The sequence below is a fragment of the Amborella trichopoda genome, chromosome 7 (assembly GCF_054954075.1).
Source record: "Amborella trichopoda isolate Santa Cruz 75 chromosome 7, AtrichopodaSantaCruz75HAP2 v2.0, whole genome shotgun sequence".
Lineage (NCBI taxonomy): Eukaryota > Viridiplantae > Streptophyta > Magnoliopsida > Amborellales > Amborellaceae > Amborella > Amborella trichopoda.
In genome coordinates this window covers 6,444,747-6,463,778 of record NC_142342.1, presented here as the reverse complement: position 1 = coordinate 6,463,778, position 19,032 = coordinate 6,444,747, and the positions used below count along the sequence as shown (strand labels likewise).

The 19,032-nt window shown below is 35.1% G+C and overlaps 1 protein-coding gene across 15 annotated transcripts; it reads right to left on the bottom strand.

The window, feature by feature from the left end:
- Positions 1-3,503: 3,503 nt before the first annotated feature.
- On the bottom strand, positions 3,504-18,179 carry LOC18444229 (TLD-domain containing nucleolar protein). Of its 15 annotated transcripts, none has more exons than XR_016058862.1 (9): positions 17,949-18,164; positions 17,603-17,632; positions 15,851-16,302; positions 15,671-15,748; positions 11,073-11,153; positions 9,589-9,664; positions 4,569-4,656; positions 4,091-4,175; positions 3,504-3,855 (listed from the first exon to the last, which is right to left on the bottom strand). XR_016058862.1 is itself a non-coding variant. In XM_020673493.2 (9 exons), exons 1-9 carry the CDS (start codon positions 17,994-17,996, stop codon positions 3,814-3,816), a joined length of 963 nt encoding a protein of 320 aa, XP_020529152.1. In that variant the 5' UTR covers positions 17,997-18,179; the 3' UTR covers positions 3,504-3,813. The 15 variants fall into 15 exon arrangements, 7 of the variants coding, with proteins under 7 accessions (XP_020529152.1, XP_020529153.1, XP_020529154.1 ...); XM_020673493.2 differs by having other exon boundaries at positions 9,601-9,664; positions 15,671-15,743; positions 17,949-18,179; XR_016058860.1 differs by lacking the exon at positions 17,949-18,164 and having other exon boundaries at positions 9,601-9,664; positions 17,603-17,847.
- Positions 18,180-19,032: the final 853 nt, after the last annotated feature.

The window sequence follows — 19,032 nt, the reverse complement described above, 5'->3', positions numbered from 1 at the left end:
TTTTAGAGTTTCAAATTTTATAATTAGGTATGAAAATAGATTTTGAGATAATGCTAATAATATTTTACATCAAAATGATATATTATGATAAAATTAGAAGGTGCACCTTAATTGGATTGTTTAAGGTTGCAACCTTATGGAAACCACACCCTCTATATATATAGAAAAAACCTAAAAAACGCCTATAGGTGAAGTGCTACAGTGTTTTACCACCGCCATGGACTTGTTACGTCCGTGGCGCTTTATAAAACAGACCCACAACAACGGTTACGTGTGATTTTTTGACCGCCACGTACCTAGTATGTCCGTAACAGTACCACCACGGATATGCTAGCTCCATGGCGGTTGAAAAACGCACGCCATTCGATTTTTTCGGAGAGCAATAGGCCTATGGGCGAGATCACTGTAGCATCTCGCTCATAAGCATTGCCTAGACTAGTATCGATCCAGACTCAACCTAGATTGCTCATCCATAATCCACCATGGATCTACGGGTGAACAATCTGCTCCATTGATCTGGGTTTTGAAACACTAATTGGAGCCCCACAATTTGAAACATTATTGCCCGAATCGAACAAGAACTCGTGGGGCCCTTAGAATAACCTGGTTTCCCCAGTTTTTTCCTTCCTTTCTTTTTTTGCTTTTTTTTTGGTATATGTAGACCGGTCAGATTCAACCATTGCTCAATTTGATCCAATTCGAACCAGGTAACTTAGAGATCCAGAGTCTGATTCTGATTTTTTAAGTACTAAATAACATCCATGCTGGGACAAAAGAAAAGTTAAAGCATCCTACTGATGAGCATAGTTTATACTTTTTTATGAAATAGTATATTGCCTATCCACATACTAGGCTTTTAAATTGCTGTGGTGATAACCAAGCCACTCATTCATTGATTGTTCCTTTAAATAATACTTTGGCTGTTCAAGTCTTGGGTAGGATCTTAACGTCCTCTACTTATTAACAAAGCAATTGATCAACAGATTAGCAAATATTTATGGTGTTACATCAAATGATTACAAGAATGGCCCTATGGAACGATTTTATTGATAATAACAATTAGTTATAACTTTAATCAATCAAACAACTTATATGGACCATCCATTTTGCTAGTTTTAATATGGATAAGCTATGGCCGAAAAATCCTTTTCGAAAAATATCGATCTCTAATTGATGAATTGTTTAATGACCCATTGATAAGGCTGATTTCCACATTCCCAAGTTTAATTTCAAAATGGGTGGTTGTAAGAGTGTCATTAAATAGACACAAAGTTCCAAAAAAAAAAATTCTTGGACTTTGCGATTGACTTCAAGCCATCTAATTTTATATCTAATAAGTGAGAATAATTGTGACATCTATGTACAAAAGATAAACAGTCTCTTCGTAGACAATCCCGATTACGAAATGCTATATTTTAAAAACTTGATTTCCAAAACCCAAAGTTGCGAGTTTCCATATTACTAAATCATCATTGGTTTTGGGCTTTAAAGTCAATTTCGCTAAAACTTCAGTTTTCATCAATTAGCTGCAGTTATGAATCGTAGAGTAGAATCCTTTCCAATTAAATGCCCATAATCTAATGACGTTTGGGATGAAGAGAGCTAATGTGAATTTGGATCTTTGGAAGGCAAAGAATTTATTTCTTGAGTTCAAGTCTTATCTCTCTAATCTACCCATTTATTAAATATTGTTGTTAGTAATGCCTTCACCCATTTATCAAATATTGTTGTTAGTAATGCCTTCAGCTGTTATTAAGAAGATTGAGCACCTGATGAGGAATTTCGTATGGGTATCTAATGAAAATCAGAAGAAGATCCCTCTTGTGTGTTGGGATAGGGTTCGTACACCAAAAAAAAAGAAGGGGAATTGGGTATTCGAAAAGTCAAGTTACTTAACCAAACTTTAATATTTAAATGGTGGTGGCGCTCTTTGAACTAGGAAAATCATTTACAAAGTATGGCTGAGGACCCTTTAAACCAGTTTATTGTTACGGGTAGAAGGGGCTCAGGGCAGTCCCATGTTTGAAAATTTATTCTTTTAATGTGATCATTCATGGTTCGACATACAAGATAGTATATGAGGAGGGATGATAACAGTGCATCAAAAGTAGGCTTCCGAGGTTGCATTCAAAATTTTATTTCTAGATTTGTTTCACAGATACGCTCATCCAATGGCGAAGGTAAGGGAGGTGGGAGAAGTAAATGGGAATTCTGTTTTTTGAAATATCGTCTGTGCCTATAATTGAATACCACATATGGTTTTTAATCAGTCGTATAAATTGGTGAGATTGCCTAAAAATGTGCAAATCTTAACCTAATCTAATGATGAGATTATAACAGACGAAGAGCCAGATGGTATTTTTTGAAGTCTGCATATTCGTTGATGTTTCATGAACGTATTAGAAGGAATCAGTAGGAGTTAAGGGATATTTGGAAATGGAGGATACCACACAAGGTGCAGGCTTTCATTTGGGTGATGCTACAAGATAGAATTCCATCTATTGACAACCCTAGAAAAAGAGGGAAAATTTTAGTCAATATGTCTCTTTCATTAGAAATATGAAAAAAAAATGTTACCTATTTGTTTCTTCATTCTCCTTTACCTTATCATATTTGGTGTTCGGCTATGTAAAGAATTGGTGTTTTGATGATTCTAGATTCTCAAAATAACATTTTAAATCATCTCAAGCTTAGTGGATTTCCCAAAGTTGGTAGTATGATTTGGGACATTTACAAAGGAGCTACAATTTGGGAACCATGGTTGGAAAGAAATAGGACTTTTGATGGAGTGTCGCTGGAAACTCAACGGATTAAAGATAGAATTTTGCATACAGTATGGAGTTAGTTTAGTGTCACTAAAGAAGGATATGGGACATCAAAACTTGACGTTGTGATCAATATGACAAATCTCATCTCATTGCTATTCATAAAGGTTAGACGCATATGGCAGCTGAAATTGAATTTTGATGGGTCCTTTTTGGATAACCCAGGGTTGGCAAGAGTGGGTGGAGTCCGTAGAGATAGTGATGGTTCAGCCATCTTCTGTTATGCTGGTTGATGTGGTGTTGTATATGCGAATCCTGCAGAAATTGCTGCTCTTATGCAAGGGGTTTTAATTTGGAAGGAGAAGTGCCTTGGTGTGGTTATTGAAGGTGATTCCCTCAATGTTATTAATTGATATAAAGAGATGTCAAGACCACCCTAGCATCCTCGATCCTTGTGGTTGAAGGTTATGGACCTACCAACGTCTTAGCTAGTAAGCTTGCATTATGCATAGAGAAGCGAATGGAACTATTGATGGTCTGGCAAAGAGAGGTGCATTGTTGGATTCTTTTGATTGTGTCATCTGTATATTTTGAGAAATGTTTTGTACTTCCTATTTAGTTAATGAAAAGTAAGTACTCTTGTCAAACAAAAACAATTTTTCAAAAAGATAAAACTTGTATGTAAGACTACAAATAAATTTATCTCAGGTAAGTTATATAGAACCAAACAACAGATAATTCATTATCAAGATTAATTTTATTGAAACAACGGATTATCAATAATAACGAGTACATTCAAACAAGCCCCAAGTATAATTTCAAATTGTCATTCTAACACACTGTAGTATCGAGAGCGGTCAAGAGACACCGCTTGAGTCCTGGGCACAAATTCTCAAGAAAATTTCTCATTCTAATAAACCCCAAGAGTGTCCAAAAAATAATACACTCACAATATAAATTATAGCTATAATACTGATAAATTATTTAGATAAATCATAGTGTTGGAAACACCAATAAAAATAAAAAAATCAGTGTTGGCAACATCCAATCACTGGGGATGATATCTCATTGAATGTGTAAACCCCCACAACTGCAAATATCCATCAACAAGAACACAAAGTTCAGTGAAACTACAAAACTGCATTGATTTTCATAATATTGTCAGGAGTTTTAAAAATAAAAAATTCATAAATAGTGAAAAAAAAGAAATTACTCTTATAAAAAAAGGCCTTTATGTATCAGACATCGTAATATATATAAGCAAATTGAGAAAAAGGGACTAAAAGAATAAGAAGATCATGATTGCTCAAAACTGAAAGCTGTACCTCAACATGTTTCAGCTCGAATTCCTTGCTACGTGCTAAGCATAAGTTCCCAAATGTCTCGCAAGGTCCACTGGTACCTTGCAACCTTTTTGCAAGAGCTGGTAAAAGTTAGTTTCTGTTTTTATTTTCCTTTCTATTTTAAGTGTAAGCCTGCTGAAGCTAGTGAACAAGACATTGTCATCTCCTAAACTAAATGTAATGACATTCAAAAAGGCACTATTCCTTGGTCGCATGCTTCACCTTAAGTATTATACTAGAAACTACAACTCTTTCCTTTTCCATATCTAATGTAACATTTTTTCATAAAATACTGCGGAGAAATTTATCAATATCACAACAAAGCAGAAACATCGGGCTTGGGGTCAAGACAGTAGAGGCTGGGTTTTCATAGCACAACGTCTCAAGTTCATTTCTATGTAACATTGTCAGCAAAAAAAAAAAACTTTGTTTATAAATCAAGACAAAAGAAGGGACTCACAAATCTCCATCCAAACGCAGTGCAAAGTTGCCTCCACCTCCAAATGCCAACAAGTCGTTCATGCACATGTAGTAATATCTGTTTGCACCTAATCAAGCACACATCATCACTGGTGCCATCTAAAATTGCAAAGCAACATTAATAGTTGTTTCTCTCTTTACATTCTTATGTGGAGAGAGAGAGAGAGATGAAGTAGAATATCAAATCTAATCCATCAAGTCAAATTTAATACATACACATTGGAAACCCAGAAAAAATAACTTGCTCACAACCGTGTGGGGAAAATCATGTATTTCAACAAAGAACCAAATTGGTAAATTGACTACTTTGCTTGATTTAATATTTAAATATCTTTTGACTCAAAACAACAAGTGCATTTAAATTTTATGGATCGATGTGTGTATAACACTAGTGGATTCATTAGAGGGCCTTATTGGTATGAAGGGAGATTATGGAATTGAACCACCTTGAAAATATAACCTTTTGTTTTGTCTGATGGGCAACCACAGCATCAATTAATAAAAGATCCATGCATAAGTTGATGAGAGAAAATTTCATATTTGATGTCAGAAAAGTTGATTCACCATCAAACGAGAGATGATGATGAGGGAAAATATGATCCACCATCAAATCAGAGAGTAAGCCAGCATTTTCAGTGAGGGAACAGACAATAACCCCACTACTCCAAATATATCATTACCATCTTTCCCCAAACATAAAATTCCCTATCAAGGTGGCCTTATCCTGGTGGCCTTACCCTCGATAAATTGATCCTATGACTGTATCATAAGGTTCATCAATTGCCTGGTTAAAGAAAGTGTAGTGCATAGAGTTATGTGAAAAAATATGTTGATAGAAAAATCATTGGATTCAAGATAGGGTCATTAGCTATGCTGCAAGTGTTGGATCTATAGTAAGTGATCTTGTTCTTTGGATTTGGTTCACAAGGTGATCTACGGTAAGCATTTAGACCTTCAGTCTTTCTTGAAAATTATTTAAGTAACTTCAGTATCAACCCATTTCACCATAGTTTTGATATGGGAAGTAGAATATCAAATAAAATGCATTAAGAGAGAGGAAGTGTAGGGATTTAGTCTATATTAAATGCATTAAGCATGAGGATTAGAAGGTCTTGGTGAAGGATGACATGGTCAACGAAATGTGGAGAATTTATTTTCAAAAATTGTTAAATGACGAATACAATGGGAATGCAGCGCTAGGAGGAACTTTAGGCATAAAGGAGGACAGAAGTTCGCAGGATTAGGATATCTGAAGTGAATGAAACCTTGAGGAGGATGAAGTAAGGAAAGGCTTTAAGACCAAATGGCATCCCTATAGAAGTTTGGAAGTGCATGGGAAAATTGGCATACGCTGGTTGACCAAGTTATTCAACAAAGTGTTGAGAACAAAGAAAATGCCAGACAAACGAAAGAAAAGTATTGTGGTACTTATTTACAAGAGCAAATGAGACATACAAAATTGTGCAAGCTACTGAGGGATCAAACTTATGAGCCATACTATAAAACTATGGGAGAGAGTGATTGAGCAGCGAATAAGGCATGAAACGAGTCTATCAAAAAATCAATTCAATTTATGCCAATGCGGTCAACAATTGAGGCTTTTTACCTACTCATACAACTAATTAAGAAGTTTAAGGAGAAGGGAAAAGACCTCCACATGGTCTTTATTGATTTAGAGAAAGCTTACGATAAGGTACCTAGAGATTTAATTTGGTGGGTGTTGGAAAAGAAAGAAGTTTTCAGATGCTATATTGACATGATGAAAGATATGTACAAGGGAGTGCTAACTAGTGTGTGCAGAAAATTAGTGAAGAGACAAGTGAGTTTTTAGTGACAATAGGCGTACATCAGGGATCAGCGTTGAACCCATATCTCTTTATTTTAGTTATGGATGAGTTAGCTAGGCATCTACAAAATGCAGTAACGTTGTATATGTTGTTCGTGGATGACATAGTTCTGATCGATGATCCTAAAAGTGGCATCAATGCAAAGTTTGAACTTTAGAGGGATGCTCTAAAATCTAAAGGTTTTACGATTAGCCGGGACTAAGACAGAATATATGAATGCAAGTTTAGTAACAATAGGAGTAGAAACCAGCAAGTATAGAACTCATAATGAATATATTCGAGAGAACTTCGGGGTGGCTCTAATAAGAAACAAGATGAGAAAAAGTAGACTTAGGTGGGTTGATCATGTGCAGCACAGACTCAATACAACACCGATTAGGAAGTATGATTTGGTTCAAGTGGAAGGCTCTAAAAACTCATAGGGAAGGCCCAAAAGGATATGGATGAAAGTAGTTAAAAAAAATAAGGGGACTTATGGTCTCACTGAGGGTATGGCCCTTGATAGAACATAATGGTAGAACAAGATTTATGTAGCCGACCCCAACTAATTGGGAAAAAGCTCTGATAATAATGATGATGACGATGATGTAGAATATCAAATCCAATCCATCAAGTCAAATTTAATACACACACATTGGAAACCAAGAAAAAGTAATACATACACAATAGCAAGTGTGGGGAAAATCTTACATTTCAACAAAGAACCAAATTAAAAAGTTTACTCTTTTTCTAGATATAAGTACTACAAGCAGAAGCATTATTTTTTTACTCAATCAGTAAGTGCATCTATATATTATGGATCAAAAGTTGTGAACTTGTGATTGATGCGTGTAGACACTAGCTGATTAATTAGAGATGGCTGGATTATGCAATTGAACAACTTGAAAATATTGCCTTTTCTTTTTGTCTAATAGGCAACCACGATATCAATTGATGAAAGATTTATATACGAGTTGACGAGGGAAAATCCATAATTTGATGTCAGAAAATTGATTCACTATCCAATGAGAGATGATGATGAGGGAAAATATGATCCACCATCATATCAGAGATTTTGTATGCACCAAGTTGTACTCTAGGAGTAAGCTAGCATTTCAGTGAGAGAGAACAGACCATCACCCTGCTGCTCTAAATAGCATTTCCATCATTCCCCAAATATAAAAACCCAATCAAAGTAGCATCCTAGATATATATAATTTTCAAATTGTACTTATAAGATTGAGGTTCCTATGAATGTGTCATAAGGTTCATCAATTGCCTGATTAAGTAGTGCATAGAGTTATGTGAGCAATATGTTAATAGAAAATCATTGGATTCAGGATAAGGTCACTATCTAGTAAAATAATTCCATGCTTGGGATTTGGTTTTACAAGGTAATCTAGGGTGTGAGACTTTTAAAAGTTCATTCTTTCATGAAGATTATATATATATATATATATATATATATATATATATATATAACTCTTTCCAACGCCTATAGGCGAAAATGAACATTGATTTCGCCTACCGTCATCACCATCCAAACTTCATTGCATGGTCACAGTTGTCCAGTAGTGTTTCATTTTTTTTCTACAAATTCAAATTACTTGAAATTTGGAGCGTGCGTACATCTTAGTGAGGCACACCTAATAAAAATATAAAAAAAATAATTCACAAAATATAAATTGACCAAAATACCCCCAAAAAATTTACGTGGGTATTTCGGTCAATTTATATTTTGCGAATTATATTTTTTCATATTTTTATTAGGTGTGCCTCACTAAGATGTACACACGCTCAAATTTTCAAATCATTCCAATTAGTAAAAAAAATGAAAATTGAAACTCTACTAAACAACTGTGACCGTGCGATGAAGTTTGGATGATGATGAGGGTAGGCGAAATCACTGTTCATTTTCACCTATAGCCATTTTGTAGTATCTTCCATATATATATATATATATATATATATATATATATAGAGAGAGAGAGAGAGAGAGAGAGAGAGTTATGTTAGGGTGCTCGCACAAAGCACTTTATAATTGTACTCATCAAGTTTTGGACACTTATATACCTTTGTTTTGTAATAAAATATTTTTTTAGTAAGGGTATTTTTGGTCATTAGGAAGGGTATGACATCATCCACATGGTGTGTGACATCACACACATGGAGCATTAAATGTCATTAATGTGCTCCATGTGGGTGATGCCAATATTTAGGGGAGTTTTCATTTTCTGTTTAAGTCAGATAGGAATATGAGATATTTCAAATGTAAGAAGCTAGCATAAGAATAAAAAATGTCAAAAAGATAAAGTAAATAAATAGATGTTAAATGGTTAGCAAAATTGCAATGATAGCAAGAAAATTAGAAAATGTACATTAATAGATATTTTCAAAACCCAAGAGAGTGCAATAACTTCCATTTTTTGAAAAATGACAAGCTTTTCAATATGTCAATGGTTGTTCTTTTCTAGGATATAACTACACACATGTTATGGTATGACCTTGTATAAAGAGGTTCAAGATTTTTCTAGGATATGACTACACAAATGTTATGGTATATTCTTGTATAAAGAGGCTCAAGATTAACTAGTAGAATGTGAAGCCGCATAGATAAATTAAAAGTGTTTTTAAGTATCTGACATAACAAGACACCGACCTCCTATCCCAACCTTATCAACTTCCCTTTTCTCCCTCTTCTTCACATTATTTCAAGTGAATTAATTAAAAAGCAAACAGAACACATACTAGAAGCAGCACAGACCTAGTTCTCCAAGACAATTTGAGCTTATGAAAAACTTAGCGCCAATGTTAAAAAAACAGGGTTTGGGCTTCGACTCGCTTGGCTCCCAAGCCCACAAGAATGTTAAAAAACACGGACTCAGGCTACGACTTGCTAGGCTCCTGAGACCGACTCAGCCAGTCTGACTCAGATCAGTATCTGCAAAAGTAACACAGTAGAGCCCAGACTCGGGTGAGAGCTGAGGTTTTCGAACCGGAATTGGCACCCTGCTGGGTCTGAGTGGCTTTTTGCACTTGAGTCACTGAAAACTAAGTGCCTCATGCAATTCCATTACAGTCAATAAAAAGCATACAAGTACAGCGATCCGAATAAGAATTTAAATACTCAACAATTATTCAATGTATAAAAAGAATAAAACAGAAAAGTTGCACCTTAAAATTCACCTGTAGCCCTAAAGAGTCTTGGATTACCATATATTGTTGTGAATACAAATGTTTCACTATTTCCCTGTCAAATAAAGAACGAAGAAATAAAGATCAGGAGCACAAGAATAGCATGCTGCACAATAAAATGGAAGAAGCAACCTTACATAAATGGCTATGTGGGAAGTTCTCACAGCAATGTAAAGCAGGAATCATTTGTAGATGCCCTAAGACCATTGAAAACTATAAGAATGCCAATAATTTAAACTTGAAAACAATCCTGCCACTAGAAGAATAAGTTTATCCTTCAAAAACTGCTAGTACTTCATTATCTTTTTCTTAAAAAGTACAGTAAGTAGAAAACATGATATTTTCTTCACTTTACTGGCATTGTAATAGCAAAATTAGAAAGAAGATCAAACATCATTCTTTTGGAAGGCAGAGATGTATTATTTCTTATACTTATTGAATCACTATTATTTCAATTTTCCATTCTTATAGACAATAAAATCATTTACAAAGAGGACAGAAACATGAGACATGTAAAAGTACTTTCATCAATATGTTCTTGCCAAATGCCCCAATTCTTCTGCCAAACACCAATTGACCATTAGCTAATTGGTATATTGGCCCCCTCATTTCCAAAGCCACAAGAATGACAGCGAAAAACCAACACCACTCACAAAAAGAAAAGTACAAAAAAGGCTGCATTTGGACTATAGCTAAAAGAAATTCTGGAAATGTATCCAACAAGTAAAAATTCTGTAGAAAGCAGATATTTTGTCAAAAATTTCCAACACTGATTTCATGAATTAGAAAGCATTTTCTTTTTTTCTTGGCAGGTTATTCTACATTGTTCTTGCACTTATTTATTCATAAAGTATTCATTGGGTTCAATTCCAAAGAAAAAAAGAAAACTCATAACTATCACATGCTTGGAAATTACTCCTAGGTACATACTTTCACAGTAGCCATCTAATATATACAAGTAGTCGTTTTCTTACTCGCAGGTCAACAAAAAAGTCAGGCCGCTTAAGATTACAATGTAGCATGAATAAAAAGCTTAGTATAATATGCGTTTATTATCAAAATAAAAGTAGAAAAACATGGAGATTTGGGCAGATGCAGTATACGTACTTTCACAGCAGTCATCTAATAAATATAAATAGTAATTTTCTTATTCGTAGGTCAACTAAAAAGCCAGGTCGCTTAAGATTTTTTTGAATGTGTTAACATAGGTCGCTCAAGATTAAAATGCAGCATGAATAAAAAGCTTAGTCTAATATGTGTTCATCGAAACAAAAGTAGAAAAACTTAGAGATTTCGGCACATGCAGTACATAGGGAACTAAATTTAGTCGGAAGAAGCTTTCTTCATATCAAAATGGCCATAAAGGACTAATAATTGTTCTCATAGAAAACAATTAGCAGTTCTGTTTAACATGGGCAGTATTTAAAAACAAAATACACATCAACAGACCCACAAAAGCTTACTTGATATTTTCTTTTGGTTGTAGGTTTCAAAGGGCTATTCAACAAACCACCAAATACAGCACCTTGCATGTCTCCAGCCACCTAGAAGGCACAAAGCCACCATAACAATGATAAAGGAAAACATACAAATGGATATATGCATGTGCATACAGATATTAATTTATCCATCAGTTATGTGGTTTTTTGTTTTTTCATCGGAGTCAAAATCCATAATTATGAGTTTGTAAACAAGTACAAAACTGTCATCTACTTAACAAACAAACACGATTATGCGGTAAACTATCGTAAAAATATGACAAAATAGATCCTAACTCTTAACTGTTAATGACAGGTGTTTGCTTATATGCCAAAAAGCATATAAAGTGCTCCTTAGATTGGGCAACCAGTAACCTAGAGGGCTTCAGCATACTGCATTATAGCCTCACAATACTTTCTATTGTCAAATAAACATATGAATTAAGCCTAAGCCTATTGACATTACAAAAAACTTCTTTTTGGGTTTCTGGAAATCATCCCAATATCCCATTCTCCTCCCTTTTCATTTTCATTCATAATCAAGGACCTGTGCCTCTTCCCTTTTTAAGGGTCAGCAATTTGGCAGTTCAAAGATCATACAATACCCAATCAGGTAAGAAACAGGAGGTCAAGGAAGGCATTTTGGCAAGAAGTCAAGAGGACGACACTAAATTGGTTCATAACAACTATTTGAAATATAACCAATAGAAAATTTGGAAGTGATAAAGAAAATGAACAATTATTTGTGAAGTTGTAAATTTTGATACTTATATTACATACAATGTCATCTTACCTCAAGAAAACGATATTTATAAGGTAAGTCCTATCTATTTCAAAAGAGAGGTAAGGGATATTTCTCTTTCCACTAAAGCAGCAAGCGTTCGTCCCCCCTAAGCCCCAATGGGGAGGGGGGGGGGGGAATACGACTAACATAACAACAACAACACTAAAGCTGTCTCAGTCATGCCCCTGGTTCCTTACACTCAACTTAACGGACCTACAGGAGTGACATAGGTGTTAGTAGTCATATCTTTTCGAAAGGTAGTTCTTCCTAGCTTTTAGTCCAAAGGCTAGCAATTAGTCTATTCCGAAGGCGAGCAATAGCAAGGTGTTCTCCTGTCGTCAATCTTATTAGTCGTCATCTCCACTAGTTGTAGGGCGAAGCAAGATTGGCTGATAGAGGTTCAAATGTTAAGGTTAATACTTATCCATATGATTTCTTGGTTATTTGAGGTTATCCCTAAGGCTTTTGGACCAATGATCAATTAAGTTTCAGACTTCACCGCTATCTCGGAGACTTGGTGTTAGAACATTGCAGTGAAAATAGAGCCTTCCTTCAATTTTTATCCATACTTCATGATTTTATTTCTATGGATTATGTTAACCCTGATTATGCTCCAGAAAGAGTTTTGTACTCATGTGAGCTGAATTTACTAGATATCATGTCTTGATAGCGGTTCCCCTTTTTGGACTCATCGGCAACCAACTGGATACATGTTGCTTCTCGATCCAATTGCTGGGAAATTTGAAGAGAATAAGCCTTGAAGCCTTTCTCATGCAATCTACCTTGATTTTTTTTCATGGAAAAACGAAAGTGCCAATATTGTAGGTCTAAGTCTGACGGGAATAATGTTCTATGACTAATAATTCATAGGTTCTCAAACCAACTCTAAGCTACCATCATTTTATAGACCTAACTAGGCTAGTCTACAAACCTATCCGAAGCTACCCCCAAGGGTAACGGGGCCACTCAAGTTCCCCCCAAAAAAAGGAGGGAAGCAGTTCCGAAGAAAGGAAATGGGCACTAAAGGTTCCAACAGTTTCTAGAGCTTATCAGCGCATACCCTTGACCTGCTTCGCAGCATAAGCTGGATAAGGAATGAGCTCCCCTAATGAATTAACAGCCCGAAATCCAACCGAGGCATTTGCAGTAGGGCTGTTATAGGAAATTCACCTTTATCTTTTTGAGAATAGGAAATTCATGTGTATCATCTTTAAACCAACATGGTTTGGGGATAAGCATGGAGGATCTTATGGTTATTAGTGAAATAAGGATCTTGGAATATGTGCATGACGAGGAAATCTTACAAACACAAGGATCATGGTTGATGGATTGCAGATCCATCAACCACAATACCACAGTGTAACTTCAAGAGAGGAATTTGACAAAAGCCAACTCAAAACAACCTGAATTTTGGTCAGAATGAACATCAACATGTAATCTTTCATCCTATAAAAGGATCTAGATCAAAAGAACAACAGTTTCAAAGCGATTCAAGCACAAAGCTTCAGATCAAGAAGTCGCCGGATCGTGGCGAAACAAAAGACAGTACAGACTTGAATTCAATGAACTAGGTTTGAATTGGATAAACTTCAATATCATCTATATCATTCCTCAAACATCAAGAACTGTCATATTGGAAGATGGACAGCTCAAGATCACCCAATGTTTAAGAGGTGTTAATCACAACAACCAACACTTCACAGAAACCATAAAAGCACTCTCACACACTGGAAGGGGACTTTTTTCCTGGCGCTTGGAAGTTCAGAGAGAAAAAATTCGCGAAGGAGCACTAAGCCATTGACGCAGCTGAAAATTCACCGGAACTAACAACCGGCAAATACAGCTGTGATCTAAAGAGACAAACAAAAATCTAAGAAGAAATCAGCAAGAAGAAGGTACAAACGTGGGGATCCAAGATCTCCAACACACCCCACAAGAGTTAAGGGAAGAAAAAAAAGCATGCAAAGGATCTTTCTCTCTCTAACACGCTAAAAGTATCTTTTCATTCAACAAAATTCATCCCCTAATACTTTGTACGTGCTTGCTTTTTATACACTTCCAACTTGTTTTCTAAAACTCCCTACAACAAATGAAGTCCACCAATTCAACGTTAATCCTAATAGGTGGTTTCCATATCACGTGAACTATGTCCTTATCCAAAAGATAAGGAAAGAGCTAATTTAAAAAAAGAGGATACCAACTCAACTAAAACTTACTAAAAGGAAACGGAATTGCTTCATCTTCCTAAAACAACTCAACAAAATTGGACTCATAATGAAATAGACTTATCAAGCTAACCCAAAGAATCCTAGAGTAATCCTTTTTCTAACAATTAACCCTAATAAAAATAAAGATAAAAACAAATACACCCAAAATAAATATTTAATTAATTAATTAAGACCCCTAAAAATTGAGAAAAATAAAAATAAAGAATCCATCCATCTCTCGATCTGCATCAGCCATCTTCATAACACTAGGTTAACTTGGCATTAAGCGTCTTCTTCCTCTACTGTAAACATTGCGTAGTTGCATACTGCAATCTTCTTAGTAATGTGAGTTAGCTGCAGCCAAATTTATGTGTTTTGAGTCTGTCTATGTGTGAATGTAAATGAAACAAGTTATCTGAATTTGATCCATTGGAATCCATTCTTCTTCCTTTAGTTTCTGTTAAACACACTTTGGAGGAATCGCTAGGACTTGCCAGTTCACTGATTAATCTAAGTTCCAAAAATTGTTGACATCCATAGTTTAATTTCAGAATGCTTCAACCATTTGTGCTTCAAGGAATAGACATCTTGGTGGGCAAATGAGTATTCCTTGTACAAAGTAATTTTTTAGATTTCTAGTGGTATCCTAACTAACTAATCAGATAAGATATGTCAATGATGGAAGCGAATGAAAACACACCAACTACACATAAACCATACCATAAATTTTGCAAACATATATATATATATATGTAAGTTTCAAAGCTTTTCAAACCCTAGTGTCCGACATAACACTACCCATCCCTTAGATAATTCAAGAAACTAGGGAAAGAAAAAAAAACATTGCAGATCTACAATGTATCAACTAAAATATTGGTGGCATCACCTGTCCCTAAACCAAAAGAACAATCTATAAGACACATGCTAGCATAAAAGAGTGCACTTCTTTTTTAATGTTTTATACAATAATACAAATGATTAAATGCAGGAAGGACTACTGACTATGCCATGCAGATTGGGAATGTGTACATGAATGAGACATGGATTTAATTAACAATATGCATATGCATATTCAAGTACTCTTCAGTAACACAGGTAGCAATAGCATCGTATAATTATCATGCACCACACAAGAATAATCATTCCTCGATCGCCAATAGCTTCTATAGTCTAGACCCTTTCTTCTTCATCCTCTCTGGTTGTGCTGCGTTTTGGTTACAAATTTAGTTCATATCTTGGATTGAAATTTTCTAGTTTTTCCTATCATAACATATAAATTTGTTCTTAGAAGGCACTTTACTCATATTTTACTTACTTTTTATCTTTCACCATTTACAAGATTTATTAGATATCCTATTTCATAATTATAAGCCAGAGTTTATAGGAACCATCATTGAATTTTAATGGAATTTTCATTTGCCAAGGACATCTGCCTATTTGTTGCCTAATTCAAGCAAAATATAGCCAGTTTCCCGTTGGATTACAAAAAGTTTAAATAATATTATTTATCTATAGTGCACAAAACATTACAGATTCAATTATTTCAACAAAAAGGAATAAGCCTTCCTATTTCCTCTGTAGCATGATCTTACCAATATGCATGGGCCTGGAAGATTGGCACTGTTACGTAGTAGAGTACGAAGAGATATCCCATGTTTCAAAGTACTGCCCTTCATATTAAACAAGAAAAAGCTATATCAAATTCGAAAATACATAAACAGAAAATTAAACTCACTGTATTAACAATAGATGTTTATTTCACACTACTTTACCTATATAGCAACACCCATCGGCAACCCCTGACTATATTAGGAACTGATGACTGCAAAAATTCAAGCATATCTGGGGATAAAAATGATGATTCTTCCATGATATCAGGCTGGAATGTTGTTAGGTTGCATGGATTAGATGTTGCTTCAAGTTTAGTAAAAGGTTCCTGTCCCTTTTCTTCATCAGTATTCAACTTCTCTTCACTGTCATATTCACTTTCATCCTTCAAGCTGCAGTATAGGCTTCTATCTGCATATGCGTTAGCTTCTCGGCTTTCCCTCCATGTCCCACTAATGTTTGGCTGAATACGTGATGATGTTATCACAGGTTGAGGAGATCGTTTTGGGCTTTGCTCATTCAAGCTAGAGCTTACATTAGGAAGAAGTGAAATAAGAAGTGAAGAGAATGTAGTTGTCCCGCAACCATTCAAATCTTCTCTGTTCAATGGAACAATCTGCACATTCAACATCATCCGATTGTTGCCTATCATCAAACGTGAAGGAAGAACATTTGAAGTCCATAATTAACACATGAGATAAATAACAAAGGGGATTTTTCATCCTTCCAACAACATACTGTAACATCACAGATGCTCATTCCAATAGGGAAAAAAAAAGGTAGAACTTTTAACAATTGTTCAAATGCAATAATATAATCCATGTATTTTTAAGGAAGTTCAAATTAAAACTTGACTTGATAATTCAAGTGGAACATAAAATAATGCCATGCCAAAAACCTAGCAACTAGAATGAAAGCAAGGATTAGTGTTGTTGATAATACTGGGAGTTAGCAAGGCATGTAGGCAAGACTAAAAACATTCAGCATATGAAATTTAATCTCCCAAGTAAAAGAATTTGTAATCTACCACTGATAATTTTGAAGGTAGACCATCTAATAACATAAAAAAGAGCATGAAACTAAATAAAATAAAATGCTCAATTGGGTGTAAGTACAACCTCTGTGACCCAAAGAATGAAAGAACCAAGAATCAACTTAAGAAGCGATTCTCGAATTATATGTATCCCACCAATATCAGAAATAAAACAACATCCAAAAATCGCAAAAATTAAATTAAGAATGAAACTAAAAGGAAAATATCAAAAGAAAAAGAAAAGAATATTAATTGCATCAACTCTCACATTAATTTAGCATAAAGAATCCAGACCCAATTTAACAGAAATGAAAATAGAACAATGTAACAGATGTTCATCAAAAGAAAATAAGATACAGATATCTATTAATAGGGGTGACAACGGACCGGGGGGTCCGGCCCCGGACCTGAAAAATTATATGGGACCCGCCCGACCCAAAAATTAAAATATCTATGTATTTAACTATATTTAAATATATTTCATACATTGGGACCCAAAAAATATTACCGGACCAAGACCCGAATAGTGTTCGGGTCCAAGATTTGGACCCAGACGGACCCGGCGGGTCCAATTTTTGGACCCATACCCAGACCCAGATCGAATCTACCCCCTCGGGTCCTGGGTCTGGTCTAGGTCCATTTCCACTCTTAGCCATAAAAAGAAAAGAGTATTAATTATTAAAACTTCAGGCCACAATCAACTGCAAAATTCCAACTTTTTAGCGACGCAGCAAAAAGTTTGCAGCTTGATGGATCTGACAGATAGTATGATAATATCAACCAATATTAAATTACAAAAGAAGAAGCCAAGAACAAAAATTAAATGAGCAACTTTAAACTAACAAATTTTTTTTAAAAAAAGGACAAATTTCCAGATTAGTACCTGAGGTTGAGGTCGAACAGTAGATGAATCCTTGGCAATGTGAGAAGAGGAAGGTGAATCAGCAAAAAGACGAGATAACCTCTGCGTAACCTTCTCTTTCCAAGACAACATTATACCCACCAAATAATATTTTTTTTAAAAAAAAAAGGCTTTGAAGCTAAAGAACTAGAACTCTATAAGAACCCCATATGCATTATACAGAGAAACCCTAATTTCATGAGAAATAAATGAGATTGAGAAGCCAATGTGAAACAGATCTTCTCAAACAAAGATTTGGGGTTGCCAGAAACCCTTAAATACTCAGAAAATCAATCGATAAAACGCAAAAGTTTCAGGAAAGCCTTACGATTGCAAAGAGATAAGACCCTAGAATTCCAGGGGAGAGTGATTTCATTGCAGAGATGGACAGGGAAGGGAGGGAGAGGAAGGTGTACAAGAGCTTTGGACCCGTTGGCGAAGGAGATGGCGATATCTCAGACGTCCGATGGTGGATCCGGGCAAAGAATGGAAGGTGAATTGGGGTTGCCCAAGGCAGTTGGACTTCTATTCGAATGCGGCCCCACTTTCCCGCGATTTTCGGCGCCTTTTGCTTTTTTATCCTTTAACAGAGGGGACTCTTGTCGAGAATGGCCGGTGAAAGTCTTTAACGTAATTGAGTTAAATAAAGGGTGCGGTTTGTATAGAGCCTAGGTTATAAGCAATTAAATTAGAGCCTATCTTTAAATAGTTTCGAAAAATGTGGTTTCAAAGTTGAAAATATTTGTATTAGCATTAAAATTTTAAACTTAAAAAACAAAGTAATTTGAGCAGTCCACACTTCATTTCTTATTTTGCTTTCTATAACATTAATAACCAATCCTATAACTTTTTGTTTTTGGCTCTTCTCCCCTCGCTATCGTGCATGGTAGTGACCGAAAACATCTCTCCCTACCTTGGTATTTCAAAATTGCTGATCAAGATAAGGAATCGCGAGTTTTTGAGCTAAATCAGTGTTTAAAGATAATATAATTTTTATATCATTTATTACATTAAAACTATATGTGCACGTTAATTAATATCTCAAGTCTGAGAAGTAAAAGGGAGGATTTGATCTTCGCGATTGTGGATATTAGCCACTTTAACCATCTACACATTGTATATTATAAGTCAATTTACTTTTGGCACAAAGAGTCACAATCAGCTTTAGCGGTTGGATGCAAAATTCAACAAATCAAAATATATTACAATATTCGAAAAAATATATTTTGGACTTTGTACTCAGTTAATAACACACCCTTAACTGTTAGATTTTAAATCCAATGGTTAATAATGATTGTGATTTTTTTGTATCAAAAGTAAATGGTTTGTTTAAACACGTAAAAGTTCTTTTTTTTTTTTTAATATTTATCTAGATCACTGATCTAGACCATTCTGGATTAGACCATTCTGGA

Bases quoted from the DNA above. Each gene is read 5' to 3' on its own strand.
- LOC18444229 (XM_011628768.3), bottom strand. From the start codon at position 17,713: ATGTTGTCTTGGAAAGAGAAGGTTACGCAGAGGTTATCTCGTCTTTTT. The intron at 15,744-15,850 runs GTAAAGTAGTGT...TATGAAGGGCAG, and splicing joins CGATGGGTGTTGCTATATAG to TACTTTGAAACATGGGATAT. The intron at 9,665-11,072 runs GTAAGCTTTTGT...TTTATTTGACAG, and splicing joins CAACCAAAAGAAAATATCAA to GGAAATAGTGAAACATTTGT.